The following is a 26,949-nucleotide window of genomic DNA, read 5'->3' as shown; positions in this document are numbered from 1 at the left end:
TCTTGGGCGTTCAGCCTTCTTTATGGTCCAACTTTTACATCCGTACATGGCTACTGGAAAAACTATAGCCTTGACTGTTCTTCACTTTGTGACTAGTCACTTTGTGACTACTACTTCATTTCACAAAGTGACTATTCATCACTTTGTCAGCAAAGGGATGTTTCTGTTTTTTAATACTCTAAGTTTGTCATAGCTTTTCTTCCAAGAAGCAAGTGTCTTTTAATTTCATGGCTGCAGTCACCATCCACAGTGATTTGGGTTTAGACACTCGAAATAGGGTTTGCAGTGATGACAGTGGACTTGCAATCTGGGATGTCTTGAAAATTCCCTGAAGACTTTTAGCTCCTGTCTAGCAGAGCAAGGGCACCTCCAGGAGACGTTGGCTTCTTCCTCAGAGGGGGCTGCACTGCCCTCTAAAGAAGGATCGGTCCTGAGAAATGGAGGAGCCCCCTTTCCCAGCCTGGGAAGCTCTGCTCCCATTTCCCGCTGGGATGCTGCTCCCCTTGGGCCTCAGGTCTCTGCACCTCTTAGGAGCAAGGTGCCACCTGCCTGTCACCCTGCACTGTCTCTCCAAGGAGGCCTGTGCCCACTCAGCATGGACCAACCCCTTGGGAGAAGGAGCAGGTTGTCTGCCTAGTATAAATACCTGGGTTCCTGGAGCTCAGGTTCATCTCCTGTAAGGGACCAACTGTGCATGCAGTGCCCACCAGGGCTGCCTTCCTCAGGTGCCCACCAGGGGGCCGAGGTGCCCGAGTTCCTGGTTGGGGTGGCCATGGGTTTCGTGTCCTCAGCCTGGGGCACCAGCAGCCCCACTCTCCTGGGTACAAGGGCCCCAGGCCTGGCCTTCATGGGTCCTGGGAACTCTCCGGCCAGGCTGGTGGCTTCCTCTCGGAGTTACCCTGAGGTACTGTGCTGGGGGGTAAGGGGGGGCATGGAGGGGCCTGCCTTCAATCTGTGCTAGACCCTCTCAGGGCCGAAGAGCCCCACTCGCCCACCTGGTGGGAGCTGCAGAGGTGAAGTGCCATGCATCCTGAGGGCATCTGTCAACTCCAGCTGCTCTGCCTGGTGAGCGCCGTCAGGGGTCCGTGAGGGCTGAGGGTGCAGCTGGCTGTCCCAAGGGGACAGTAGTGAATCAATTCCTAGGTAGGTTGATAAGAAGTTCGGGGTTCCTGAGGAGGAGAGAGGGGTCTGGAGTTCTCAAGGAAGAGGAAAGAACATTTTTTTGTGCATTGCTTTGTCTTAGTCAATATAACAGTGTATTTCTCCTTAACAAGAACCTTCTGACTAATCCTATCGTCTTAAAATGTATGTTGTGGGAGTGGGTCTGGTAAAACCTGTCTATTGTTAGTTCTAGTCTTGTTAATTTAAGATGTTGTGAGAGTGGGTCTGGTAAAAGTATATAAGGCCTTGATAAGGGTAGTAAGTGGGGGCACTCTCTGTCCCCCTTCTGATGTCTATGTCAGAAGCTTTCTCTGTCCCTTTTTCACTTTAATAAAACTCTGCTACACAAAAGCTCTTGAGTGATCAAGCCTGGTCCCTGGTCCTGAAGCTAAATTTTCTTTGGAGATCATGAATCCAACATCATTCCCTGTAAGCCAGGTCCACGCCCAGAGGAGGCTGCTGACCCTGGGTGACGATGAGACTCCAGAGGGTCTTCTCCCTGTGTGGGAAAACTTTCTTCAGACTGATGCCTGCACACAGCCGGGCTGGAGCTCCCTGCTGGACAGTGTCCTGCTTATCCATCTGCTGGTCTGCCTGGGCTACTTGGCAGGGGTGCTGGCAGTGCTGCTCCTGCCTGGCCGCGTGTGCTGCATTGCATGTGTGTGTGCGTGCCTGAGTGTGCACCTGTCTATCACAGGGTCACGTGGAGCCTGTGGCCAGGCGGGTCACCATCCACCTTGGACCCTGCAGCTGACATGGGGATGTCTGGTTTGGAACTGTTGGCACTTCTGGTTCTTTCCGTAAAGCAGATCCCCAGGAGCAGAATGACGGGACCTGCCGATGCAGGCATGCTCTGTGCACCGGTCTCCCCGGAAGGCAGGCCCTGCTGCGCCTTCCCTGCTGGACAGGGGCCTTCTGCCTGCCCCCACCCCCACTCCCACCCCCAGGGTTAAGGACAGCAGTTCAGAAGCAATGATGGGCTTCTAGCCTTGCTCACCCACCTTGGGCCACAGCCTCGGGCTCCCATGGGCAGGGCTCAGTGATGTGGGGGCAGTGCAGCCAGGTGGGTCCTGATGCAGGTGGCCCACTGAGGACAGGCAAGGGGCTCAGGCGGAGAGCTGGGGACCTGTCCCAGCTCCACCACCATGTTTCCCTGTGATGCCTTGTGGCTAAAATAGCCCTGGCTCAGTATTGCCATGGCGACCGTGCTGGGTGCTGCCTCCCCAGCTTGCTTTGGGTTTTAAATATAATCCCAGGCAGCTGAGGGGATGGGTGAGCGGCTGTTTCCCGCAGGAGGGGGAGCACCCCTCCCCCACGGTGCTCTGACGGCTCATCTTAGGCCCCGTCCAGTGGGCACGTCCAGCCTGAAGGGAGAGATGTGTGTGTGTGTCCCCACTGTCCTGGGTAGGGCTGGTCTCAGCCCTAGAACCTGGACAAAGCACTGGCCAACCTGACCTCGGTGTCCCCCTCCGGAGAGAGGTCATGTCCTAGGTAGGTGCCCGGGGCTGAGGCTGGCACAGGGCCTGCCCTGGGGTGCCTTGCCCGGTGATCTTCAGCTGGGTAATGGACGTGAGGTCAGCCATGAGCGTGTGGGATGTGCCTGCTCTGCAGCGACCAGCCCTTGCCAGCAAAGCAGTCGGTGTCCTGCCAGTCCCCCTCCAGCCTGGACACTCACCCCCCCGCCGGCTCCGCTGTCCTGCATCTGTGGACACGGCCTCTCCTAGAACCTCCAGCAGCACATGCATGTGGAAACACATGCAGGCCCACAATCACGTGCCGTAGCACACACACACACACACACACAGACTGTCTGGGTCCACAGACAAGCTTTGTGGTGCCTTCAGACAGGGAGCATCAGTGTAACTGATGGCTGAGATGAACGCGTTGCTGTCGGGGGAAGACAGGGCTTATGCCATCGGAGAGATGAACTTGGAGGGGCCCCTCCCAGGTGGACTCGTGGTCTGAGCATATGGTGAACATCCTTAGCCCCGTGCCCAAGACTCCCACCGTGTCCAGCTGCGCCCTCTGCTGGGAACTTGCAGCACTGCGCCTGAGGGAATGCGCTGGGGGTGAGGCAGGCCCAGATGCTCCTCCACACCCGCAAGACACTGGGTCACTGCGGTGACCCACCTGATCCAAGTGCCAGCGGTGCTGGGGGAGAGACCCTCAGGATCACCTGGAAGGAAGCCCGTCTAGGGTTACAGGTAGAAAACGGTGCCTGAAAAAAAAAAAAAAACTGTGCCTGAGTCTGATAGACACACGGCTGCCCAGACATACACACACCGACGTGCCTGCGTGGACACAGGCACCCTCCAAACCTCCCTGCTCCCCAGGACCCAGGGCCTTCCACAGGCTCCTCCACCCACCACTCCTCACATCCTCAGGTCCCCTGGGCAGGGTCCCTTCCAAGGCCGTGGGCACACCCCACTGTCTCCTGTCTCTCTGCCAGGTCTGACCTGCCCCGTGCCACCTGGGTGTAGGCTCTCATCTGCACAGTCAACGGAATGAAGGAGCAGGTAAAGCGAATGTTGTCACTGAGCCAGTCTCTCCAGACCGCGAGGTCCCAGACGAGGAAAGGAAGCACCTTCAGTCGTCCCCCGACAGCTGTGTGCCCAACGCCTGTCAGCGGGTGCCTGGGCTTTCTAGTGACCTGTGTGGTCCTCACCTGGCCCTGCGTGGGTCAGTGTCACACCTGAAAGGATGACCAGTCCCCACCCCCTACCTTCCAGGCTCAGGGAGATGCCAGCTCCGCCAGTCATCTCTTCCTGGGCTGCCCCAGGGCTGGCCTGGCACAAATGTAGCCTGTGAACCTTCCTGGCCGGGGCCTCGCAGTCTGGAGAGACTGGCTCAGTGACAACATTTGTTTCACCTGCTCCTTCATTCTGTTGACCGTGCAGATGAGAGCCTGCACCCAGGTGGCACGGGGCAGGTCAGACCTGGCAGAGAGACAGTGGGGTCTGCCCACGGCCTTGGAAGGGACCCTGCCCAGGGGACCTGAGGATGTGAGGAGGTGGGTGCTGAGACCAGCCCCTCAGGCAGGACCACTGACCCCCAGCGGAGGCCTTTGCTTCTCTCTGATGGGGCTCACTGAGCATAAATTCCACCTGACTTTTACCTTTCACCTATAAGGGCTCAGTTGTTGATATTATTTCATAAAGAACATTTATCAAAGAAAGTAAGGGGGCCAGCCATGCACCAGGGGTGGGGGCACTCTGTCTTGCCCACCTCCTCCCAAAGGGCCCACAGTGGGTGGGACGCACATGCAGCAGCCCCGCCCTGGGTCCCAGGTGACTGGAAGGGCAGAAGGCCCAGTTGGGTTTGGGAGGGGCGTCAGCGCAGGAGGAGGTCTTCTCTGCCTGCACCCACTGCTGTCAGAGCTCTACAATGAGCCTCTGTCACTTTTATAAGCAGCTAAAAACAACACACCTTTGTACTTTCTACTTTGGAGATAATAGGTGTTTGTGATCATGAAAGTTTATGAGATCTTTGTGGAAAACTGGGAAATAGAGAAACTGCCCAGAGGTGGAAAGGACTGGCCCTCAGCGGCCAGGCTGTCCTCAGGTCTGTCTCTGCTGTTCCACACCCAGGCGCCGGGCGAGTCCTCTCATGACCTCATCACACTGCAGCCTGCTGGCAGGTGAACCCCAGAACAGGCCCAGGGTCCAGGGGGACAACTGGCCCCAGCGTTTCCAAGGGGTCTCCACCCTCTCACTCATCGTTCACGCCAGCCGTGCCAGACGCTGGACACAGCGGTGACTCAGGCTGATAGAGTCCCAGCCTGCCAACCACTGGAACACCCTGTGCCTGTGGCCGGGATGCAGGGTGAACGGTGGACACCAGGCAGGCACACCTGCCTGTCACTCACTGGGGACCAGCCCTATGCCCTCGAGGCCCCGGGGTGTGGGAGACTCAGCGGCCTCACCCTCTGGAGCTGGGTCCATTGGCCTGAGCTGCCTGGGGTTGTTTTGCAAAGCTTGTTGGGGAGTGGGGGAGGGGCTCAGGGAAGTGTTCTGGGCATTCTGGACAACCATGTACCCTCACCAGGGCCTGGGGCTGGTTATGGTCGGAGACCCCAGTCCCAGAATAGGCCTTTCCCCTCCCCCAGCCCTCTTGGAGAACAGAGGCTCCACCCTCCAAACCCACCTGACCCCGAGTGGGCAGCAACAGCCCCCTTTGGACTTCCTCACTAAGACTGGTGGCCCCAGCTTCCAGCCTCCTGGATGGAGGGTCCCACGTGGCCCTCAGGTTTTCAGGCAAAGGCCAGTATCCATGGGGCCACTTGGATGTGGAGGCTCCCATTGCGGCCAGGGCTTCCTTCCTTAGAAAGGGCTCTTGTGTTTGGTAGGGCCTTGGATGGAGCAGGTCCAGGAGATGGTGCCCAGGGAAAGGCTCTGGTTGGCCAGTGCTGCCTTCAGTGGGCATCAAGGACTGGACCCACTGACCCTTCCTCCTCTGTCTCCACCCCACTCTGGGGCAGGAACATGGGGAGAGGGCGCAGTGGGGCATCTTGCCTAAGGCCACATGCCAGGCTGAGCTGCCGATAGCCCAGGGGACACAGCCCCAGTGCTGGCCATGGGGCCAAGAGAGGGGGACTGGGGACTGTATCCCACACTCTCGCCCCTGGACTGCAAGTTCCTGCGCCCTCCTGTGGTGGGCGTGGAGGGATGTCCACGGGGTGGGGCTGAGAGCAGACTCACACGGGCGTCAGAAATGTTGAGTGGGCGCTGTAAGTAAGTGTGGGTCTGGGCAAAAGTGCCACCACACACACAAAGGCCCGGAGGCAGAAGGCAGCCGGGGGCTGGTGGGGATGAACCAGAATGAGGCCGGCGGGAGGCAGGGCAGGAAGGCCTGGGGTCCCTTAAGATGATGGGAACCACTGCAACTCTTACGTCCAGAGAGATGGACATGGATGGACTGAGGTTTTAGGGAAACAGAAGGCTGATGCAAAAATCCCAGCTGGACCAGGTGGCAGCAGTGGATGTAATCACCAAATGGAGGTGACCACCCCACACCAGAGAACTCTGAGCTGAGAGTGGAAAAAGGAGGGGTGGGCACCCTGAGATGGAGAAGGGCCTGTCTGAGGGAGGCCTGGTGGGATGAGAGATGGTGGAGGGTGAGGGGGATGGTCAGCCCAGTGGGGCCATCGAGCTTGGGAACGAATCTTGAGCCCTAAGTGGACATGAGCAGCTCAAGGGTCTGAGAAGCATCAAAGACTGAGGCGGATGTGGTGGGGGCACATTTCCAGGCTGAGCAGCTCAAGGGTCTGAGAAGCACCGAAGACTGAGGCGGAGAGGGTGGGGGTGCATTTCCAGGCTGCCGGAGGAAGCAGCAGAGGGAGGTGCAGGAGAGGTGGGAGACGGCAGCGTTCAGGGGTGAGTATGCTGCCAGGGGTCAGTTCAGAAAAAAGCAGAGAATTGGCCAGTGTATGTAAAACACAGGAGTTGGTGGTGACAATGGGGGACGAGGAGGGCTGAGAAAGTGGAGATGAGGCTGCAGATAGTTGGGAGGGGGGGCAGGTGGGTATTATGTTGTAAAGAAGAGCAGAGAAGTGGGCAGGCGGGTGTGGTATAGAGAGGGCTTTGTTTTTTTAGGATGGGGAGTTCAAACCACCCTAAGTAGGAGAGAGGTGGGCTGTCAACAGATTTGTGTGTCCATCTCTAGGGAGGACAAAGGTTCTATGACCATAGGGACATGGTTCTTCAGGAACACCCAGCACCCTGTGCTGGGAGGCGCCAGGAAATGTCTGTGGAATGAAAGGTGAATGAGAAAGCCTCACACTATGCAGGTGAGGAGTTGTGAGGGCTTAGCCAGGACTGGAGGCGAGGGTCAGAGGTTGCCAACGGGGTAGCGGTGGGGGAGGGGAGGGAGGCAGGCAACAGGGGTGTGGCCCAGCGGAGGACCGGGCTTGGTCGGGAAGGCAGGAATGCTGGGTCTGCAGATCCCCGAGCCCCGGTGGGCACCCGGTGCCCGGCTGAGGTGCTACAAATTGCAGATTTGGGTCCCTGTGGATGCAACCAGTTAAGGACGTGCTCCTTGGAAAAACCCCATCCCAAGGTTAAGGGGAATGGGCCCAGGATAGAGGCACCTGGGGGGTGGCGGCGTGGAGAGTGTTCCAAAGAGACAGTCCCGGACAAACGCCCGGTGTTAGTAAGACCCAGAGAGGATGTGGATTCAGAAGTGAAGGTCTCAGGCGGCCTGGACAAACGCAGTCCTTTTGTCCCGGACCGAGGAGTGAACTGGAGCAGAGGGAGCAAGCCAGCGAGTGTAGACAAACCTTCTGCACGGAGAGGAGGGCCGCTGAGTCCGGACCTGACGGCTGTGACCTTCGCCGGGTTCTAGGCTCTTTGCAGTCTGTCTCCGCATCTCTAAGCTGGTAGAACGCGTGTCACTCATTCCGAGCGCCGTTCGGAATCCAGGGTCGAAGGGGCGACCCGTTGCCGCTGTCCCCTAGCCCGGGAGCTCGCAGACTCGCGCTCACCTGAATTACCCGGACTGTGAGCTCAGACTGCTGGAGTTTCAATTCAGCGAGTCTGGGCTGGAACCTGTATTTCCAAAAGTTCTCGAGACGCTCAGTGCGGGAGCCCACCTGGGAACAGCGGCCCCGGGAGCCCACTGCACCCGGGGACAGACGTGCCGGGCGGGCAGGGGGCGCGCGTTGCCGGGCAGAGCCGGGCCACGCGCGCTCCCATTGGCCGCAGGTGGGGCCGCACCCCGCCCGACAGGTAGTCCGCCCCGCGCCCCGCCATTGGGCTGCAGCTGCGGGGTCCCCCGGGGATTGGCCCAGGTGGCGGCCCCGCCTCGCCCTCATTGGCCGCAGGTGCCACCGCCCCCGCCCCGGGACCGCCCGCCCCGCCGATTGGCCGCCGGCGGGGCCTCGGGTCGGCCATGTTCGGACACCCCCCGCCCCCGCGAGGCCTGACGCTGGACTCCGTGCGCGCGCCCCCCGCGCGCGCCCGCCGGCCGCGCCCCCGCCCCTCCCCGCCCCGCCCGCCGCCAAGTTTCTAGAGTTGGACCCGTGTCCCTCGGTCCGTGCGCCGCGCGCTCCCTTCCGCGTTCCGCCGTCGGCCCCACCTGCGGCCCGGCTCGGCCGCTGGGGCCCCGCGCCATGGCCCGAGTGTCCGGGGCGCGGCGCTGACGGCGACCGGCGGAGCGCGCAATGCCCAGCAGGACGGGCCCCAAGATGGACGGGAGCGGCGGCCGCGGCCGCGTCCGCCTAAAGGCGCACTATAGCGGGTGAGCGCGAGCGCCCGACGGCGGGGCTCGGCCGGGGCGGGGGCTGTGCGAGTCGAGGCAGCGCCGGACGCAGGAAGCTGCCCCCGACCGCGCTGGCCGTCGGGGACCGTACTGCCTCCGCTCGGGAGGCCGAGGTTTGGGGGCAGCGGGCGGTGGCGCGGGAGGGCGGGGACAACGAGGCCCCTCCGGGCCCAGGGGGTCCCAGGAGCTTTGGACGCGCCCGCGCTTAGAGACTGCCCCAGGCGATGCGGGCGCACCGGCCTCACTAGGACTTCACAGACGGGAAAGCTTGCGGGCAGGGCTGGATCTGCGTGCACCCGCCCTCCCGTCCCGACCCCGGCTCGGAGTCGCCGGCCCAGCTCCGAGCGCCGCTGCCTCTCGGGTCAGCGGGTCTCTCCCCGCTCCGACGGGGTTGTCCTGGGCTGGAAGTTGCCCGGAGGGGGCCCGTGGCGCGGAAGACGGGCACCTTGAGGCTCTCCGCGTCTCCGAGCCCCGTGTTGACATTCTCCCTGGGAAGTTGGCCGGTATGTTAAGGCCGCAATCTGTAAGGAAGAAAGTTTTCGTCAAATTGTGAAGACTGCTGGCAGGTTTTAAAAGCAGAGGTTTTCTAAACTTTTCCCAATTTACCCGACCGGATATCTCAGTTTAAGACCAGTTTATGTGCGGGAGAAGGGCAGGTGCGGTGAGCCGTGGGGGTCGCGCGAATGGAGGGCACCTGGAGGGCCTGGGGCCCTGCGACTGTCCACACTCGGTGCTCTGGATTTGACCTGCCTCTCTGTGAAATGGGCGAACCGGCGTCCACAGGGGTCAGTGGCCAGACCCCTGGACTGGCCCCGGCGCTCGCTGGATTCTTGGCCGCTGGACAGTCCTGGTGGGGGTGGAGAAGGCTGCGGCCCCCAGCACTGTGCACGCAGATACTGGGGGAGAATGAGGGTATTTGGCTTTTGCAGCCTTCTGCTCCTGTTGGTCTCCAAGAGCCCCCAAATCGGGCGGCTGCCCCCAGGGTCGCCTCTGAGGGGTTGGGGGGTGGGGAAGCTGAATGCCACCTGCAGTTGAACTTGGTGGTTGGGTATAGGGCCTGGAAACCCCAGCTCTTGACCTGGAGAGCACACCTTGTTTGGGGTGTCAGTCAGGACGCACCTGCCCTCTCTGCTGTCCGCAGCCTGACTGCCTTGGGAGTGTGGGTGTGGGGTGAGGTGGTGGGAAGGGAATTGGTGGTGGTGCCCTAGAGAATAAGGATTTGTGGGGGGGATGACTGGCCATCCCACCTGAAGAGGATGAGGGATCGTATCTTCTGGCCTGTCAAGGTGGACTGCAGACTGAAGCTGGTGAGGTGTCAGCTGGGTCCCGGCTTGTCCGAGAGGGACGAGTGGCAGTCATACATCAGACAGTCCTCTTTTCTGTCTGGAACCGTGGGATTGAGCAACTAGTGACTGACTGTGGAAATCAGAGCTGATCCTTAGCCAGAGGAAGTCCACACCCGGAGAGGCAGAGGGCAGGTGGGAACCAGACCCCCAGCCCTCCACCCAGGGACGAGTTCCAGTCGGCACTGCGCCCAGGGAGGGGAGGGGGAGGTGGACTCGGCCGGTGTCCGGGCAGTGCTCTGGGAGTCCCTGGGAGTGCTGGCCGAGCAGCCTGTTTAGCCGCCCCTCGCCATCCCCACCCCCTAAGCTTGGGCCCCTGGAGAGCGCTTTGGTTACCTTGGGAAATGTGACCTGTTGAGTCCGGTTTCCTGGAGATGAGGCCACACCCTACACTCTTCCCTCTTCTTCCCCTTCCAACCTGTGCCCCTTCCTCTCTCCTCCCCAGCCCCCTCCTTTCCTCCCCTCCCCCTCTTGGTTCCTCTTCTTTCCTCCCCACTGAGGCTCCCACCTCTTTATGCCTCCTCCCTCCTTCTGCATCCACCCGTCTTGTTTCTGCCCCAGGCTAACTGTCCCTTCCCTGTCTGAGCTCCTCTTCTCTTCCCAGTGCTTTTCCTAAAGGCTTTGCACTGTTGCCTGGGGAGGGGCCTGGGTTGGGAAACTTAGTCCTCAGGGATGGTAGACCTGACGCAGGCTCCAGAAAGTGTCCGCCAGAATCCTCGCTCACTTATCCAAACCCCAAGGTCCAAGTGAAATTTTGTCCCTGCCCTGTGGCCCGTGGAGGGAGGTTCTGTTTAAGCACCTGGGCGAGGAGCTGAGGGTCAGATACACTGGAGACACTATTGTTAAAAATAGGGGTCTTCAGGGCCCCCCCCCCCCGCCCCGGAATGGCTTCTGCAATCACCCTTTCCCATCCCCTCTCCTCCCCAGGCCCTCCGGAGGCTTGAGATTAGGGTCACCCCCTCGCCAGTGGGGCTTTTTGAGGGTGTGGTCACTGGAGTCTCAGGGGTGTCCTGTGTTTTGGGGGGTTTCCGGGTGAAGTGTGCTGGGTTTGGAGACCCTGCTCTGCCTGGTTTTCTGAGATGACAGAAAGACCTGGCTGGATCTTCTTCTCTCCAGCTCAAGCCTGGTTTCCAGAACTCAAAGCCTGGGCTGCATATGAGGCTTGGGTGGCCTCGTGGGTGCTGCCCCTGCCCAGGGCTCTGTCTGAGCTGTTTGCTCAGAGAGGCTGCCTGATTCCGGTTTGGGGTGATGCTCGGGGTGGTGGTCAGAGACCTGGTCAGGGAGTGGGACGACCTTTCCCCGCTGTGCTCAGGTTGTGGGGTGGAGGGAAGAGCTAAAGTGCTGTCACTGGGTGATGACCTCAGCCTGGTGTCGGTTGCCTCCAGACCACTGGGGAGCCATCCACCTGACCTCTAGGCCCTGAAGCACCGGGCAGGGGGACTAGCTACCACCTGGGGGTGGAACTGTGGGGGAGGATCGTGGGGCAGGGATAGATAGTTTGCCACCCAGGGATAGATGGGTGGCAAACTCAGTTCCAGAGCTCCCTGTGACAGGGGGACTGATGGGTGTGCCGGGTGGCACAGGTACAAGGTCTGGGAGATGTGGGAGTGGGGGGGCTTGGTCTCTGGGGCCCCCACTGATAAGCCGTGAGACCCCTCTATGCCTCAGTCTCCCCATTTGCCAAGATGCCACAGGCTTTGGTGAGCTTGGGGCCCTGGGGTGGGCGCTGAGGGTCTGAGCAGATGGGGTGGGTTCCAACTGTGTCCCCCCACCCCCTAGGGAGCGAGCCATGGGCTGGACACGGGCTGCCACGGGCATCCAGCAGATGGATCCTGGATCCTGGTGGCCCTGGGTCTGTTACCTGGTGGACCGAGACGCTCTGTCAACACGCATTTGATAGAATTCAGAAGCCATTGGTGTTAATGCTCAGTGGACCCTGTGTTTCTCTTGTTGGGGGTGTTTCAAAACTTTTTTCAGAGGCTCCCACCCTTGTGGTGTCAGATGTGGATAAACTTCCCCCAACTTCAGTGTATCCTGTGTGATTCCTGCTCAGAGTCTCAGCAGACGTACGTTTACCCATGTCAACACCAGCCCTGCTTTGGGTGGTAGGTGATGTGGGGACAGTGCATGGGGGTGGTGAACACCCCTCCCTCCCTGTCCTAGGGAGTCGAGTGTTCCCTGGTGCTGGCTTGCCTTACCTCTAAGGGCCATTCTCAAAGACTGACCATGAATCCCTGGGCTGTCTTCAACCATCCAGCTTTTATATCCCAAGTGTGGATGAAAAGATAAAAGGCAGTGGCATTCTGGGACTTGGTTTTCCCAACAGACTGGGTCTGGAATTATGTTGTGGCCCTACCAAAGGCAGTTGTCGAATGGTGCCTCCAGGGTTTCAAGAGGCTGTGACATTGGGGTGATAAGTTAGTCCCCCTCCCCATACCCCCCACCACTTCCCACCTCTCAAAGGTCTCACACCCTGGATACCATGTGGCCCTGTTGGCACCATCGAGGTAGTGGGACGATGTAATGAGGCCTGCGGGCTTGAACTGAACAGTCTGTCCAGCTGCGCCCACCCCTCCTGGGTGACTCCCCCTTACCCTGTCCTTCTGCCCCTCGGAGGCACGTTCAGGTGCCAGGATGCGTGTTTCTGCACCAGGGTACTCATGGTGTAATTCACATGGCCTGTGGGCAGTGGTTCCGGGGTGCGGGGGGAGCTATCATACCCTTGGGGACAACACAGCTTCCTGTATTTGATCAACAACTTGGTTAGTTGATCATCAGTATCTTATGTGACTTAAATGTGCTCCCTGGTGAGACCTGTGTGTCCTCTGCGCCCAGGGACCTCCTCATCACCAGCCTGGACTCCGCCACCACCTTCGACGAGCTCTGCGCAGAGGTGCGGGAGATGTGCTGGCTGCACCCGGGCCACCCGCTCACCCTTAAGTGGGTGGACAATGAAGGTGGGCCTGGGGGGTGTGGTGGTCGGGCAGTGGCTTTCTAAACCTGGGCGCGGCCCCTTCCCTGTGGAGGTAGACAGCCCTGGGATTAAGCGATTCAAATTAACTAGCTTCTTGTTTCCAGGGAAGAGGCTGTGGCAGGTCATGGAGGGACTAGGGGGCGAGGGTGAGGGTCCCTCGGGGGTGGTCATCCCCGTCAAGGCCAGCTCTGGTGCTGGGCCCCGGGGAGAGGCTGCAGGAGTCCCCCCCACCTTGTGTGGGTCCTAACCTTCCTGACCCCGTTCCTCATGTTCTGGATTTTTCTGGCGGGTGATTTGCTAGCTGAATTGTGGTTTCTCAGGGAAATGGGGAGGGGAGGGTGGCCAGCTCCCTAGGGTCCACCTCTCTTTTCCTTTCCCTCCCTCCTTTCCTGTAGCCAGACACACGTCTGAGATAGTGGAGGGTTTGGAAAACAGTTCAGAAGGGCCTGCCCAGCAGCTCTCAGCCTGGATATGGGAGTGGGGCAGGGTAGGGGCAGGCAGACCTCTTGGCACATGCCTTTCCACTGAAGCCAGGCCACGTTGTCCTGGCTCTGGCTGTCCAAGCATCTGTGCTCCTGTCCAGCCTCAGTAGACAAGGAGTCCTTCCTTCCGGTCTAGGACTGGATAGGAAGGGTGCTCATTCTCTCTCAGGCCAGGAAACCTGCCCAGCTTGGCACCCCATGTGGAGCTGTGGGTGAATTCATTGCCATTCTGGGGCTCGTTGGTTCTGACCTGGGCCTTTGGGTTGAGGGGGTGACTCACTCTGGGACCGGCCAACTCTGCCCTGGGCGGCTGGTCACTAGCAGCTGCACTTTGCCCTCCCAAGGTTGGGTGCTCACCACCGTGAAGCCCTTTGCCTCGGGCCTGCAGTGGCCTCAGCTGTGTCTCTCGTCTGCCTAGGTGACCCCTGCACTGTGTCCTCCCAGATGGAGCTGGAGGAGGCCTTCCGCCTGTCCTGTCAGCACAAGGATGAAGGGCTCACCCTTCACGGTCAGTGCCGGCCAGTGGACGCTCTGGGGGTGGGGGTGGGCACTTGGGTGCTTTGTTAGACCGGAAGCCACACAGATCACGGTTTAAGATCTTAGGATGCAGAGGATTTAAGAATGTGGAACAGGAAGCAATCTGGTTTCATTTTTTGCTCTTAGGTCTTATTATCCCAGATAAAAACCGCTCTTACTTGTCAGGAGTCAGTCAGGTGTCATCTCACTGGACACGGAAGCCTGGGTTCTGGTGATCGGCCCTCACTCCCTGTCCATGTGCAGGGTTTCCAAGGTTTTGCCTTAATAATTATCTGGCAAGAGCAGGCCATGGGGCTCCATGGGCAGTCAAACTCAGTGCAGGGCTCCTTGCGAGGCCACAGTGGTCACTGACCTTCACTCTTTTTCTGGCTCTCTCTGCATGCAGTTTTCCCCAGCATCCCCAAGGAACCAGGCATGCCCTGTCCGGGAGAAGACAGTGAGTACCGTCCTCCTGCCACGCGTGTCCTGGTTGTGGGTTGACGTGTCTGTTACACCAGGGAGGGGAGAATGGGAGCCGGATGGCCTGGGGCTCAGTGCTCCTCGTGAAGTGTGTGAGGACAGAGTGGGCAGCTGGTGTGGCCTCACAAGGGGTTCTTACTGGTGCCCCTGCCCTTGGCTGTGTGTGTTCAGGCACCAGTGCCACCACTGGACAGGGCATCGGCTTGGCCAGCGGTGCCATGAGGAAACATCCCGGAAACACCCTGACCTCCCCAGGCAGGCAGGACCCTGGCTGGGATGGCTGGATGCGGCTCCCGTGTGTCTGTCCCAACTCCTACTGGCCCCATTCTCCTTCGCGGAGGGTCTGTGGGTTGAAGGTGAGGTCCCAGGGGCAGTGGGTCGGAGAAGAGCTTCTGACCACACCCCAAAGGCCCCTGACCCTGGGCAGTTTGGTCCACCTTGTCCTTCAGGGCAGCCTCTACTGACTGGAGCACAGAGAAGCTTATAGGACTGTGCTTGGCCCCTGGCATGGGGCTGAGGGCATGCCATGGTGCTGGAGGACCTAGCTCAGCCCCTTTCCTGGCAGGGGTCCTCAAGGGTGGGAGCAGATTCCAGCAGAGGCCGGGCTGAGTTTGTGTGCACCCCCCAGGGGTGTTCAGTGGGCCCTTGTGTTTGTGAGTCCTGGATTTAGGGGAGAAATCAGGGCTGAAGAGAGGTTTGGGGGTCTTTGAGACCGAGGGTCGGAGTGGCCAGTGAGCAGGGCTGGCCTGGGGTCCCACGAGGAGAACAGGGGACCCTGAAGGAGCACCAGCAAGGCGGGGAAACATCTTGATTGTGGAATCCTGGCAGGAGGGGAGCAGGCAGCCTGAAGAGGTTGGAGCAGCCCAGGGGTGGCAGAAGGTGCTGCCCCAGTGGTGGTCGTGGGGGTAGACGTGAAGGGCAGTTTTGGGGGAGCAATGTGAGGAGCCCAGGAGGTCCCAGCTGGTGTCAGACTATGGTAAATAAAGTTAAAGGCGGCAAGGGGAGGGGCCTGGAGATTCTGAGGCCTGGAAGTCGCCTAGAGAAGTGGGGGTGGGCGGCAGTAGCCAGTCCTGCAGGTGAGACTTTCTGGCCAGAGTGGGAGGAGCTGATGGGAGGCGCCTGTGCGCATGTGCAGTTTTGCTGTGCATGTACTTGAACCTGCAAGGATGTGGTCAAAGCAGGACCTTGGGGGGTGGGGTGGGTAGACAGAGAGGAGCCTGTCAGTGGGGGGCTCAGAGATGGGTGGGCTGCACAGGGGCTTCGGGGTCCTCATCCCCATGTGGCTGCCCCCACCTGACCTCGTGCCTGGGTGCCCACGTCTCCTGGAAGGGGCAGCATCACACTTGGTACATCTCACCTGTGTTTTCAGACACACGGAAAGGTAAAATGAGAGAGGTGTTCCTGTTGGAGACGAGGCCCTTTCTACTGTGCTCTGTGGGCAACTCTCAGCCAGAGTGACAGGCTGGCTCACTGTCTGCCCAGAGCCGTCTCTAGCAGCCAGAGCTGACCTGGGGCACAAGGGACATCCAGCACCTCCGCGTCTCAGCATCCCCGGGGCAGGAGCCAGCCATTGGCTTAGCCCAGGGCCCTGGCTGTGCTGCCTGAGGGCTCAAGTCTGCCCTTTCTGTCCCTGCCTTGGTGCCCTCCTGGCTTGATCCTCATGTGGATGTTGCCCCATCCGGGGTCTCACATAGGGGATGGCAGTGGGGGCTGCACTCAAGCACCCCGGTGACCTCCTGGTGTCACGGGGTCTCTACTGGAGGTTGACATGGGATAACGTGTGGGAAGGGCCGTGTCCCTGTGTGGGAATTCGGGGAATGTGGTGCCGTCTCTGCTCGCCAGCAGGCCCTTGAGATGCTCACCCGGGGCGGCTCCGAGGCTCCAGGCCCCTTGGTGTTGTTGGAACATTCCAGCAGTGCTGTGGGGGGTGGGGTGGGGGTGGGCAGAGAGGAGAGCGGACAGAGTGTGAGAGGTGGCATCTCCTCCGAGTTCTGCTTGTCTGGCTTCTTTGTGACGGTGCCCTTGGGCAGTCAGGACGGCCCGCACTGTTCCCTTCCGGCAGTCAGGACAACTCCCACTGGTCCCACCATGGCCCAGCTACAGGTGTGATTCTAGCACCTGCATCTGTGTTCCCTGCCAAGGCCGTGGTCAGTGAGAAGGGATCAGTGGCAGCCATGATCCGGGTCAGGACCCCACGCGGAGGGCTGACGGTGTGACAAGCCGTGGCTGGAGAAGGACGTGCTGTAGAGATGCCGATGCAGGGGTGCCTGGGTGCGTCTGGCCGGAAGGGCCGTGCCACACCTGCCAAGCCTGCGTTCCTGGCAGCAGAGCCCCTTCTGTGCAAGTCCACAGCCTGAATTTAATCGGTTCTCTCGGGTTTTTAAAAAGTTGTGTAAAGACACCTAACATAAAACCATTTTAACCACTTTGAACAAATTCAGTGGCTTTTAGTAAGTCCATCACCTCTGCCTGCTTCTGAAACAATTTGGGAAGAAAAACCTGAGCCCCCGAGCAGTTGTGGCTCCTCCATGCAGCCCCTGACGGCAGCAGACTGTGCCATCTCTACGGAGTCACCCTGTGTAGACATTGCCTGGAACGGAATGTACAATATGTGGTCTTTTGTGGTAGCTTCTTTCACTTAGCGTGATGTTTCTGAAGTTCATCCATGTTGTAACATGTATCAGAACTTCATTCCTTTTTTTTCCTCCAGTTTTTATTACCATGGTGAAGTACATGTAAATTCACTATCTTAACTATTTTTAAGTATACAGTTTGTTGATATTAACTAAATTCACATTGTTGTGCAACCATCCCCACCATCATCTCCAGAACTTTCTCATTTTCCCAAACCGAAGCTCTGTCCCCATGAAACTCTCCCCACCCGGCCCCCAACCCCTGGCCCCCACCCTCCCACTCTCTGTTTCTATGATTTTGATGCCAGGGACCTCCTAGAAGTGGGATCACACAGGATTTTTTTCTTTGGTGTCTGGCTTGTTTCATTCAGCATCATGTCCTCAGGGTTTATTTGTGCTGGAGCAGGTGTTAGATTCTCCTCACTTTTTAATGCTGAGACATATTCCGTTGTATGGACAGACTACAGTCTGTTTATCTGTCATCTGATCATGGACAGCTGGGTTACTTTGTGTTTTAGCTACTCTGAATAATGCTGCTATGAACACAGGTGTGCAAATATCTCCTTGAAACTCTGCTCTCAGTTCTTTTGGGTATATATGCGCAAATGGAATTCCTAGGTTGGAGGATGAAATGGTTGGATGGCATCACTGATGCAATGGACATGAGTTGGAACAAACTCTGGGAGATGGTGAAGGACAGAGAAGCCTGGCATGCTCTACTCCACAGGGTCGCAAAGAATCGGACATGACTTAGCGACTGAACAACAGCAATGCTGGCTCTGTTTGTAATTTCTCGAGCAACTGCTGTGCTGTTGTCTCCGGTGGCAGCACCGTCTTCCGTCCCACCGGTAGTGTGCGCAGTGGCTCTCCTCGCCCCCTGCGTTCACCAGTGCTCATCTCCTGTTTCTGACACTGGTCTCTCTGGGCTGTGCGGGATCTTCGTTGCTGCCCTTGCAACCTTCCTTGTGCAACATGGGATCTCTCGTTATAATTGGGGTGTGCAAACCCTTTGCTGCGGCCTGTGGGATCCAGTTCCCTGACGGGAGATGGAATCTGGGCCTCCCGCGTTGGGATCGTGAAGTCTAAGCCACTGGACCACCAGCGTAGTTCCTCCCTGGTGCTGCTTGTTTTCTGTTCTGTTGATGGTACCCTTCCTGACGGATGTTAGGTGGTGTCTCATTGTGGTTTTGATTTGTGTTCCCGTGATGGTCAGTGATGTTCAGCATCTTTTTAGTTCTTGTTGGCCATTTCTTTGGAGAAATGTCTACTCAAGTTTTTCACCCACTTTGAATTGGGTTGTTTTGTTGTTGAGTTTTAGAAGTTCTCTACCTACTCAGCATATCAGATACACCAATTTGCAAGTATTTTCTCATATTCTGAGGTTTTTTTCCTACTTCGTTTGTGGTGACAAAATTATAAAATTTTCATGAACTCCAATTTGTTTCTTCTTTTGTTGCATGTTTTGCTGTTGTTCAGTCGATAAGTTGTGCTGGACTCTTTGCAACCCTGTGGACTGAGGCACACCAGGCTTCCCTGTCCTTCACTATCTCCCAGAGTTTGCTCAAACTCATGTCCGTTGAATCGGTGATGCTATCCAACCATCTCATTTTCTTTCACCCCCCTTCTCCTCCGGCCCTCAATCTTTCCCAGCATCAGGGTCTTTGCTAATGAGTCAGTTCTTTGCATCAGATGGCCAAAGTACTGGAGATTTAGCTTCAGTCCTTCCAATGAACATTTAGTGTTGATTTCCTTGAGTTTTGACTGATTTGATCTCCTTGCTGTCCAAGGGACTCTCAAGAGTCTTCCCCAACACCACAGTTCAAAAGTGTCAATTTTTTGGTGCTCAGCTTTCTTTATGGTCCAACTCTCACATCCGTGCATGACTACTGGAAAACCAGAGCTTTGACTCTATGGACCTTGGTCAGTAAAGAGATGTCTCTGTTTTTTAATATGCTGTCTAGGTTTTTCACAGCTTTCCTTCCAAGAAATCATTGCCAAATCCCCTGTGGGGAGGCTTTGGTCCTTTGTTTTCTTCTTAGGGTCTTTGGTACATTTTGAGTTGACTTTTGCACATGATGTTAGATAAAGCTCTGGCTTTGTTCTGTTACATGTGTACGTCCAGTTTTCTCAGCACCATTTGTTGAAGACTGTCCTTTCCCCATTGAATGGTCCTGGCACCCTTGTTGGAAATCATTTGACCAAACTTGTGAGGTTCATTTCTGGGCTTCCTGTTCTGGCCCATATGTCTTGTCTGTATGCAGCACCGCAGTTTAGATCACTGTAGCTTTGCAGTAATGTTTGAAACCAGAGAGTGTGCATCTTCCAGCTTTGTTCTTTTTCAAGAGTGTTTTGGCTATTCTCGATCCCTTGTGATACCATATTAATTTTAGGACGTTTTTCTGCAAAAAAATTGGAATTTTGGTAGGGAATACACTGACTCTTTAGATTACTGTGAGTAGTATTGGGACTTCCTTGGTGGCTCAGACTGTAAAGAATCCGCCTGCAATGCACCACCCCACCTGAGTAGGGAAGATCCTCTGGAGGAGGAAATGGCAACCCACTCCAGTATTCTTGCCTAGAGAACCCCAAAGACAAAGAATCCCAAAGAACCCCAGGACAAAGGAGCCTGGCAGGTTATAGTCCATGAGGTCACAAAGAGTGGGACATGACTGAGCGACTAACACTTTTTTGATGTCTCAACAATATTAAATCTTCTGGTCCATAGACATGAGATCTCTTTTTGCTTATTTTTGTCATTTAATGTCTTTCAGCACTGTCTTATAGTTTTCAGTGTACAAGTCTATCACCTCCTTGTTAGATAATATTGTGAAGTATTTTATTCTTTTTTAAAAATTATTTTTGGCTGTGCTGGGTCTTCATTGCTGCATGGGCTTTTCTCTAGTTGTGACAAGCTGTTAAGCTGTTTTGGTGAATTTGTTTATTAGTTCTAACATTGTTTGGAATTTTAGGGTTTTCTATATTACCTGTGAAGAGAGGTAATTTTACTTTTCAGTTGATAATGCTTTTTATCTCTTTTACTTGCCTAATTGCTCTGGTTAGAACCTCTAGTACTTTGTTGAATAGAATGGTGATACTGGGCATCCCTGTCTTGTTCTTGGAGGAAGAGCTTTCAGCCTTTCTCCATTGAGTGTGGTGTTTCCTGTGGGTTTTTTGCGTATAGTTTTTCTTGTGTTGAGGTGGTTTCCTCCTGTGTATAAGAAGTGTTTATGGTCTTCCTCCCTGGTTTATGGCAGGGAGGTCCTGAAACCCTTGGAATCTCCTGAGTGATAGGTGTGTCTTGTCATTCATTAGCAGTGGATTCTGGGTAGGGCCCCTGATAGCCTCAGGATGGGGCTGGTCACTGGAAACACCCAGAGATTAGAGGGTTGGAACCTGACCTCCAGGGAGAGGCAGGGGGCAGGATGAACTAATCTCCAATGGCCAGTGATTTAATCTATCATGCCTCTGTAATGAAGCCTCCATAAAACCCCAAAAGGATGGGGTGCCGAGGCTCTCTAGTTGGTGAACACATGGAGATTTGCGGGGAGTGACTCCTGGAGAGCCTCACACTTCCCTGGTGCATCTTGCTTCTGCCTGTTCCTGAATTAATCTGAGTTCTGTGCTGTGCCTTAGCAAATTAATCTGAGGAGGGGGTTGTGAGCCTGTAGCCTGTGGGTCAAACCTAGACAGCATATTAAAAAGCAGAGATGTTGCTTTGCTGACAAAGGTTCATCTCGTCAAAGGTATGGTTTTTCCAGTTGTTATGTATGTATGTGAGAGTAAAACCATAAAGAAAGCTGAGCACCAAAGAATTGATGCTTGTCAACTGTAGTGAAGACTCTTGAGAGGCCCTTGGACTGCAAGGAGATCAAACCAGTCAGTCCTACAGGAAATAAGTCCTGAGTATTCATTGGAAGGACCGATGCTGAAGCTCCAATACTTTGGCCACCGGATGCGAAGAACTGACTCATTGGAAAAGACCCCAATGCTGGGAAAGATTGAAGGCAGGAGGAGAAGGGGACGACAGAGGATGAGATGGTTGGATGGCATCACCAACTCGATGGACTTGAGTTTGAGCAAGCTCTGGGAGTTGGTGATGGACAGGGAAACCTGGTGTGCTGCGGTCCATAGGGTCGCAAAGAGTTGGACACAACTGAGTGACTGAATTGAACTGATCTGTGGGTCAGAAGCCCAGGCATTAGCCTGGACTGGCGGTTGGTGTCTGCAGTTGGGTTGGAGGGCAGTCTTGTAGAACTGAGCCCTTAACGTATGGGGTCGGCCACTGCCTGCAGGTAGATGGTGTCAGAATTGGTAGTATGAGTAAAAACCAGATCAGGTACCTGCTGTGCCTAGTTTGTTGAATATTTTTATCATGAAAGGATTTTCAGCTTGTCAAGTGCCTTTTCTGCATCAATTGAAATTATCATTTTTTTCCCTTTGTTCTATTAATGTGGTTTGTCGCATTGATTGTTCATCTTTTTATTCCAGGAATAAATCTGACTTGGTCATGGTGTATAGTTCTTTTAATATGCTGCTGGGTTTGGTTTGCTAGTATTTTGTTGAGGATTTTTCATAAGGCATGTTGGTCCTTGGTCTTCTTTTTCTTGTAGTGTCTTTGTCCGACTCTAGCATTAGGGTAAATCCACCTTCTGGAATAAGTTAGGAAGTGTTCCTTGCTCTTAAGTTTTTTGGAAGAGGAAGATTGGTGTTAGTTCTTCTTTAAATGTTTGGTAGAATTCACCAGCATAGCTCTCAGGTCCAGGACTGTCCTTTGTCAGGAGATTATTATTATTTTTAAATTACTGATTCACTTTACTAGTTATTTGTTCTTATTCAGTTGCTCAGTTGTGTCCAGCTCTTTGCAACCCCATGGACTGCAGCACACCAGGCTTCCTTTTCCTTCAGTCTCCTGCAGTTTGCTCAAACTCCTCCTGTCCATTGAGTCAATGATGGCATCTAACCATCTCATCCTCTGTCACCCCCTTCTCTTCCTACCCTCAATCTTTCTCAGCATCAGGGTCTTTTCCAATGAGTCGGCCCGGCAACTAACCTAACTGGTTACAGGTCTATTCAGATTGTCTGTTTCTTAATGACTTAATCTTGGTAGGTCCTATGTTTCTAGGAAACACAGAATTTGTGCATTTCATCTCAGTTATCCAGTTTGTTGGTATACAATTGTTTACAGCGCTCCCTTACAGTCCTTTTTATTTCTGTGAAATCACGAGTAATGTTCCCGTTTTCATTTCTGATTTTAGTAATTTGAGCCTTTCTTTTTTCTGGGGCATCACTGGTTAAGCCTGCACTTCCACTGTGTGGGCTTCCCAGGTGGCTCAGAGGCTAAAGCATCTGCCTGCAGTGCAGGAGGCCTGGGTTTGATCCCTTGGTCAGGAAGATCCCCTGGAGAAGGAAATGGCAATCCACTCCAGTATTCTTGCCTGGAGAATCCCATGGACGGAGGAGCCTGGTGGGCTACAGTCCACCGGGTCGCAAAGAGTCAGACACGACTTCACTTTCACTTTTTTTCCATCTAGCTGAAAGGTGATCAGTTTTGTTGATCTTTTCAGCAAAAATGGTTTCACTGATTTTCCTTTGTTTTTCTATTCTGTTTTGTTTATCTCTGCTCTGGTCTTTATTATTTCCTTCTGCTAACTGGGAGATGGTGAAGGACAGAGAAGCCTGGCGCGCTGCAGTCTATGGGGTTGCAAAGAGTCAGACACAACTTAGCCACTGAACAACAACAAAGTTTCGGATCTTAAGGTGTATAGTTAGACTGTTGATTTAAGATCTTTCTTGCTTTTACAAGAAAGGGTTTATAGCTGTCAGTTTCCCACTTAGCTTTGCTTTCTCTGTATCCTTTGGGTTTTGGTATGCTGTGTTTTTGTTTGTCTCTGAGTATTTTCTTATTTCCCTTGTAATTTCTTCTTTGATCCACTGGTTGTTTGAATGTGTTGTTCAGTTTCCACGCATTTGTGATTTTTCCAGGTTTCTTTCCTGTTGTTAATTTCTAACTTGATTCTGCTGTGGTCAGAGATTATAGTTTGTATGATATCTGTCCTTTAAAACTTGATTGAGACTTACTGTGTGGCCTGACATGGTCTGTTCTGGAGATGTCCCTTTGTACCCGAGGACGTGTGCTGCTCTTGGGGGTGGTTCTGTGTGTGTGTCCATCACGTCTCCTTGGCTTCTTGTGTTGTTCAAGCCCTTGGTCTCATTGTTTGTTTCCAGTCTGACTGCACCGTCATTGCTTCTTATGGCTGAGTAGTATTCCGCTGGGTGTTTTGTTATATCTTACGTATCCATTCACTCACTGATGGACATTTGGGTTGTTTCTGCATCTCGGGTATTGTGGACATTCATGCAGAGATTATAGGTTTTTGAAACAGTGGATTGGTAATTTTGTTCTGGCCACAGCACAAAGAATTTTTCGAGTCTGTGTGTGTAGAAGCATCATAAGAATAAACTGTCAGCAGAGCCCATGAGGTGCCCACTTTAAAGGGGTCTGGCTCCCGCCCAGTTCCTGGGTGAATAGAGCCCTGTATTGCCTGGGGGCTACAGGCAATGGAGGTGAACAGGCCAGTGGCTCAGCCAGAGAGCCGTGCTCCCTGGTGTGGCAGCTAGGGGCTTGGTGGCTCCCTGCCACCAAGTGGAAGCACGTTTCTAGGGCTTTTGGGTTGGGCGCCTGACAGGATAAGGGGGTCTTAGTGGTTGGTGGGCTGGGTCTTTGTGGGGAGAGGTGAGCTTGCTGGTGACATCCCTGGGCCAGGCAGAACCCCTGGCCAGTAGTGGCTCTGGGTGGCTTGTTGGAGCCCAGGAATGACGTGGCAGTGCAGGGGCCTGAGGGGGCCACCTGCTGGCTCTGGGCAGGGGTGGCTGCAGCACAGAGGGGCTTTGTGACCTCATGGTCCCCAGCAGGCTTATGTCAGCCCCTCTGTGCATTGTCCGTCCTGCGCTGGTGGGTGGGGGGGCTCCTCTGTTGTGTGGGTCATCCTGCCTCTGTTCACATGGAGACGTTCATGTTTGATTTTTGTGTTAAGTATGGTCAGATCTGTTTAACATTTTCACATTGCCTGTGCTGGTCACTTGTGCACAGACTGTGGGTCCTCCAGCAGGGAGCAGGCCCAGCAGGGGATAAGCATGGCTGAGGCCTTCAGCCCTGCTTCCAAGGACACTGGGGTCCTGCTGCCCACTGCCCCCTTGGCCCCTCTGATGGCTGCTGTCCTTATCATCCGGCCACACTCCCCACAATGTGACTGGAGCCCCATCGGCCACTTCTGCCAGCCCTGGGGCCTCTTTCTAGGGACCTGACTCCAGCCTAGGGGTGGAGTGGAGTGGCCTCCCTTGGTAGGTATGGGCTGCATGTGTGCGGCTGGGAATCAGGCAAGTGCCCAGGTGGCAGCCAGGGCTCCACCAGTGAGCAGATGATGGACCCACTGTTATCCATAAAATGGGGTCATGGGGCTGTGAATCAGACACGGTTGTGAGAGCGCTAACACCTCTGTGGAGGGAGCGGTCATTCAGTGTGTCTTGAAAGACAGCTGGGGGCACTTACAGAGCAGAATAGATATAGTAAAGAAGCCCTTTCTGTCAACTTGAGGATTTCCCTGGGGGTAGTGAGCGTTGGCCCCAGGAAGGCTTCCTGGAGGAGGAGTCGTGCCAGAGGCCCTGTCACATGGAGCTAGCCATGGACACTGCTAGCACTCAGGTGACCCCCTGGGAAGGGGTACAGAAAGGAAAGCTTCTCAGTCCTTAATGGTCTCAGAGAAAAGCTGAACCTGGGGGTGTGTGGCGCGGCAGCCTGTCTTAAAGCCGGGGGTGTCCCTCGAGGCCATGGGAACCAGGCACTGGCACCCTGACTGCTTCATGTCCTTGGCCCCACCCTGTCCATGCACTCAAGTGAGGAGGTGTCCCTGGATGGCGGGTGGACTGGCTGGTGTAGGACGGCCCTTCTCCAGCCTGCTCCCTGGAGGCAGGCAGCCCTGCAGAGGACCCTGCTTGTCACCCGGGTGGCTGGCCTGTGGGACTGGTGCCCAGGGCAAGGAGACTGTACCTGGTCAGACCCTGAGGAGCCAGGACCCTGTCCAGCCCTACCCCTCTGGTCCGGAGGTGCAGTCTGAGGGGGTCAGGGGCTGTTTGATACATGGCTTTGCCCGCAGCTGTGCCCCTGCCAGCCCCCGTGGCCCAGGACTGAGCTGGGCTTTCTGGCCTGTCAGGGGTCCTGGCCTTTGGAGCTTTTGAAGCCCTCTAGCCCCTCATCAGTGAGGTTGGGGAGGTGACAGGCTTGCCCCTGCTGTCCCTGCATCTGGGCCCCAAGCCATTCCTTTTTCTACTCCAGCCACAAGGAAGCTTTCACAACCCAAGGTGTTAAAGAAGGTACATGCCAGTCAGCCTCTGGAGGGGAAGCTGAAGGGACATTCAGTTCGGCTCACCTGGACAGGTTCCTCCAGAAGCCCGGAGGAGTGGTGACCATGGAGTGGCGCCAGGTTGGGGCTAGTGGGGTCAGCCACAGGCTGCAGGAGCCATAGTGGGGTGCAGAGGAAGGGGTGGCCTTGCCAGGGGCTGTGGAGGAGGATGGAGCTCGTGCTAGGGCCCACCCTTCTCCCTCACATCCCCGCCCGGTGGGCCCAGAACTGCTGTCTGTCTCTTTATTGGCTCTGAAGCTTTGTGTGCTTCCCAGTCATGCTGGATACCCACCCAGGAGCAGAGCTGTGCAGGAGAGGCCGTGCTGAGGCGCATCTCCCATGGCCACAACCCACCCAGGCAAGCAGGGGCAGTTCTGTGGACTCAGGCGTGTTTGTAAGACCACAAAAGGGGTTGCTTCTGTGCTGTTAGGGCCAGACCCCGGCTCTGGGCAGGCGGGGGTGGCTTTCTGTGCCTCAGCTCCCCCTGCTGTGGAAAGGATCTGGAGTGACCACCCCCTCGGACGCCATGTGAGCAATAAGAGAGCTAGAAGGGCTCCGAGAACGGGCTGGTGCCTGGTGAGATCAGCTCTCTGCCTCCCCTGCCCCCGCTGGTGGGTTAGGGGGAGCAAGTTGCCCTGCCATCGTGTGCTCAAGGCCACCCAGCATCCTCAGATGAGAGGACAAGAGCCAGACCCAGCCTGAGTGAGGGGCTCGGGGGGCACTCAGGGTGGGGGGTCAAGCTGGCAGGGCTGGACTAGTTACCACTGAATCCTTCCAAGGTAACAGACGCTTGTTATTCCCTGGTATTTATATGTGTGTGTATTGCTTTATTAAAAGTCCAGTTTCATTCAGCTTTGTCTCAGGTTATCTGTAACCTAGAAAAGCTACTTTTCTATCTAAAATGGACTGCCATTAAAATGAACAGTCCCCCAGTTTAGCCTGGGTTTTCTAGAGCTCTGCAAAGCTGCACATTTGGAATGACTGGAGGAGAGTGGGCTGAAAGGTGGTAACTGATGTCCAGCTCAACTTACTTGGGTTTACCTGTTGGACTCAGGGTAGATGCGTTTCCCACTGAAGCCCCCAGTAGAGGTGGTGGGTCTGTGATTTTGTGGTTTGATAGCCTGAGGGTGATGCAGACCTTTCCAGTAGAGGTCCAGTAATGAATATGTTGGGCCCTCACGTGTCATGTCGTGTGAAATTGGCCACCATGCAGAAACGGGGGGTGAATGGGGAACAGGGCTGTGCCCTCACGAGGTGTCATCAATGGACAGTTTCTTGTGTCTTCTGGGAACCTTCTGTTCCACTGGTTCTTCCAAAGTCACATGAGTTTCAGACGCCATCACTTGACGACTCAACTCTCCCAGGTGACTTTAGGCCAGAGTGAGGGAAGGAGCTGGGTTTCGAACCCAGAGCTTTGGTCAGATTCTGTGTTGGGAACACAGAGAAGTGTAGACTCCTGAGCTGGCCACTTGCCTAGAACCCATTGCAGAAGGGTTGCTCCCCTTCCCAGCCCTGGTGTTGCCTGGAGGTTAGGGGGAGAAGCTTCACAGACCTCTTGGGCTCCCAGCGTGGAGCCTGGATGCACAGGTCAGCTCAGGCAGTTGGGGGTCTAGGCAGGGTCGGCATAGGCTTCTGGGGGTCCAGGGAGGTCGGCTGAGTCCCCTCGTGATTTTGGAATTGGAAGGAGAAGCTGGCAAGGACCAGATG

The 26,949-nt window shown here is 55.8% G+C and overlaps 2 protein-coding genes across 2 annotated transcripts in view; one reads left to right on the top strand and one right to left on the bottom strand.

The window, feature by feature from the left end:
* LOC113906218 lies at nucleotides 1-7,969 on the bottom strand. The gene is made up of 5 exons (XM_027564111.1): nucleotides 7,640-7,969; nucleotides 7,436-7,531; nucleotides 3,292-3,379; nucleotides 996-1,169; nucleotides 1-413 (listed from the first exon to the last, which is right to left on the bottom strand). The coding sequence occupies exons 1-5, from the start codon at nucleotides 7,967-7,969 to the stop codon at nucleotides 238-240; spliced, it is 864 nt and encodes a 287-aa protein (XP_027419912.1). The 3' UTR covers nucleotides 1-237.
* Nucleotides 7,970-8,166: 197 nt separating this feature from the next.
* Nucleotides 8,167-26,949, top strand: part of PRKCZ (protein kinase C zeta) — a 100,017-nt gene continuing 81,234 nt past the window's right edge. Inside the window, exons 1-4 of the mRNA XM_027565153.1 lie at nucleotides 8,167-8,394; nucleotides 12,594-12,715; nucleotides 13,633-13,722; nucleotides 14,137-14,187. Of these exons, the coding sequence (XP_027420954.1) occupies nucleotides 8,318-8,394; nucleotides 12,594-12,715; nucleotides 13,633-13,722; nucleotides 14,137-14,187 (340 nt within the window). The 5' untranslated portion in view covers nucleotides 8,167-8,317. The remainder of the gene's footprint in view (nucleotides 8,395-12,593; nucleotides 12,716-13,632; nucleotides 13,723-14,136; nucleotides 14,188-26,949) is intronic.

The sequence above is a fragment of the Bos indicus x Bos taurus genome, chromosome 16 (genome assembly GCF_003369695.1).
Source record: "Bos indicus x Bos taurus breed Angus x Brahman F1 hybrid chromosome 16, Bos_hybrid_MaternalHap_v2.0, whole genome shotgun sequence".
Taxonomy (NCBI): domain Eukaryota; kingdom Metazoa; phylum Chordata; class Mammalia; order Artiodactyla; family Bovidae; genus Bos; species Bos indicus x Bos taurus.
This window is presented reverse-complemented; position numbering and strand designations above follow the sequence as displayed.

Excerpts from the sequence above, each read along its gene's own strand:
- LOC113906218 (XM_027564111.1), bottom strand. The coding sequence starts at position 7,969 with ATGAGGGCGAGGCGGGGCCGCCACCTGGGCCAATCCCCGGGGGACCCC. Across the intron at positions 7,532-7,639 it reads TCACAGTCCGGGTAATTCAG|CTTAGAGATGCGGAGACAGA; the intron begins GTGAGCGCGAGT and ends GCGTTCTACCAG. Across the intron at positions 1,170-3,291 it reads ACCGCTGGCACTTGGATCAG|GAACCCCGAACTTCTTATCA; the intron begins GTGGGTCACCGC and ends TCTCCTCCTCAG.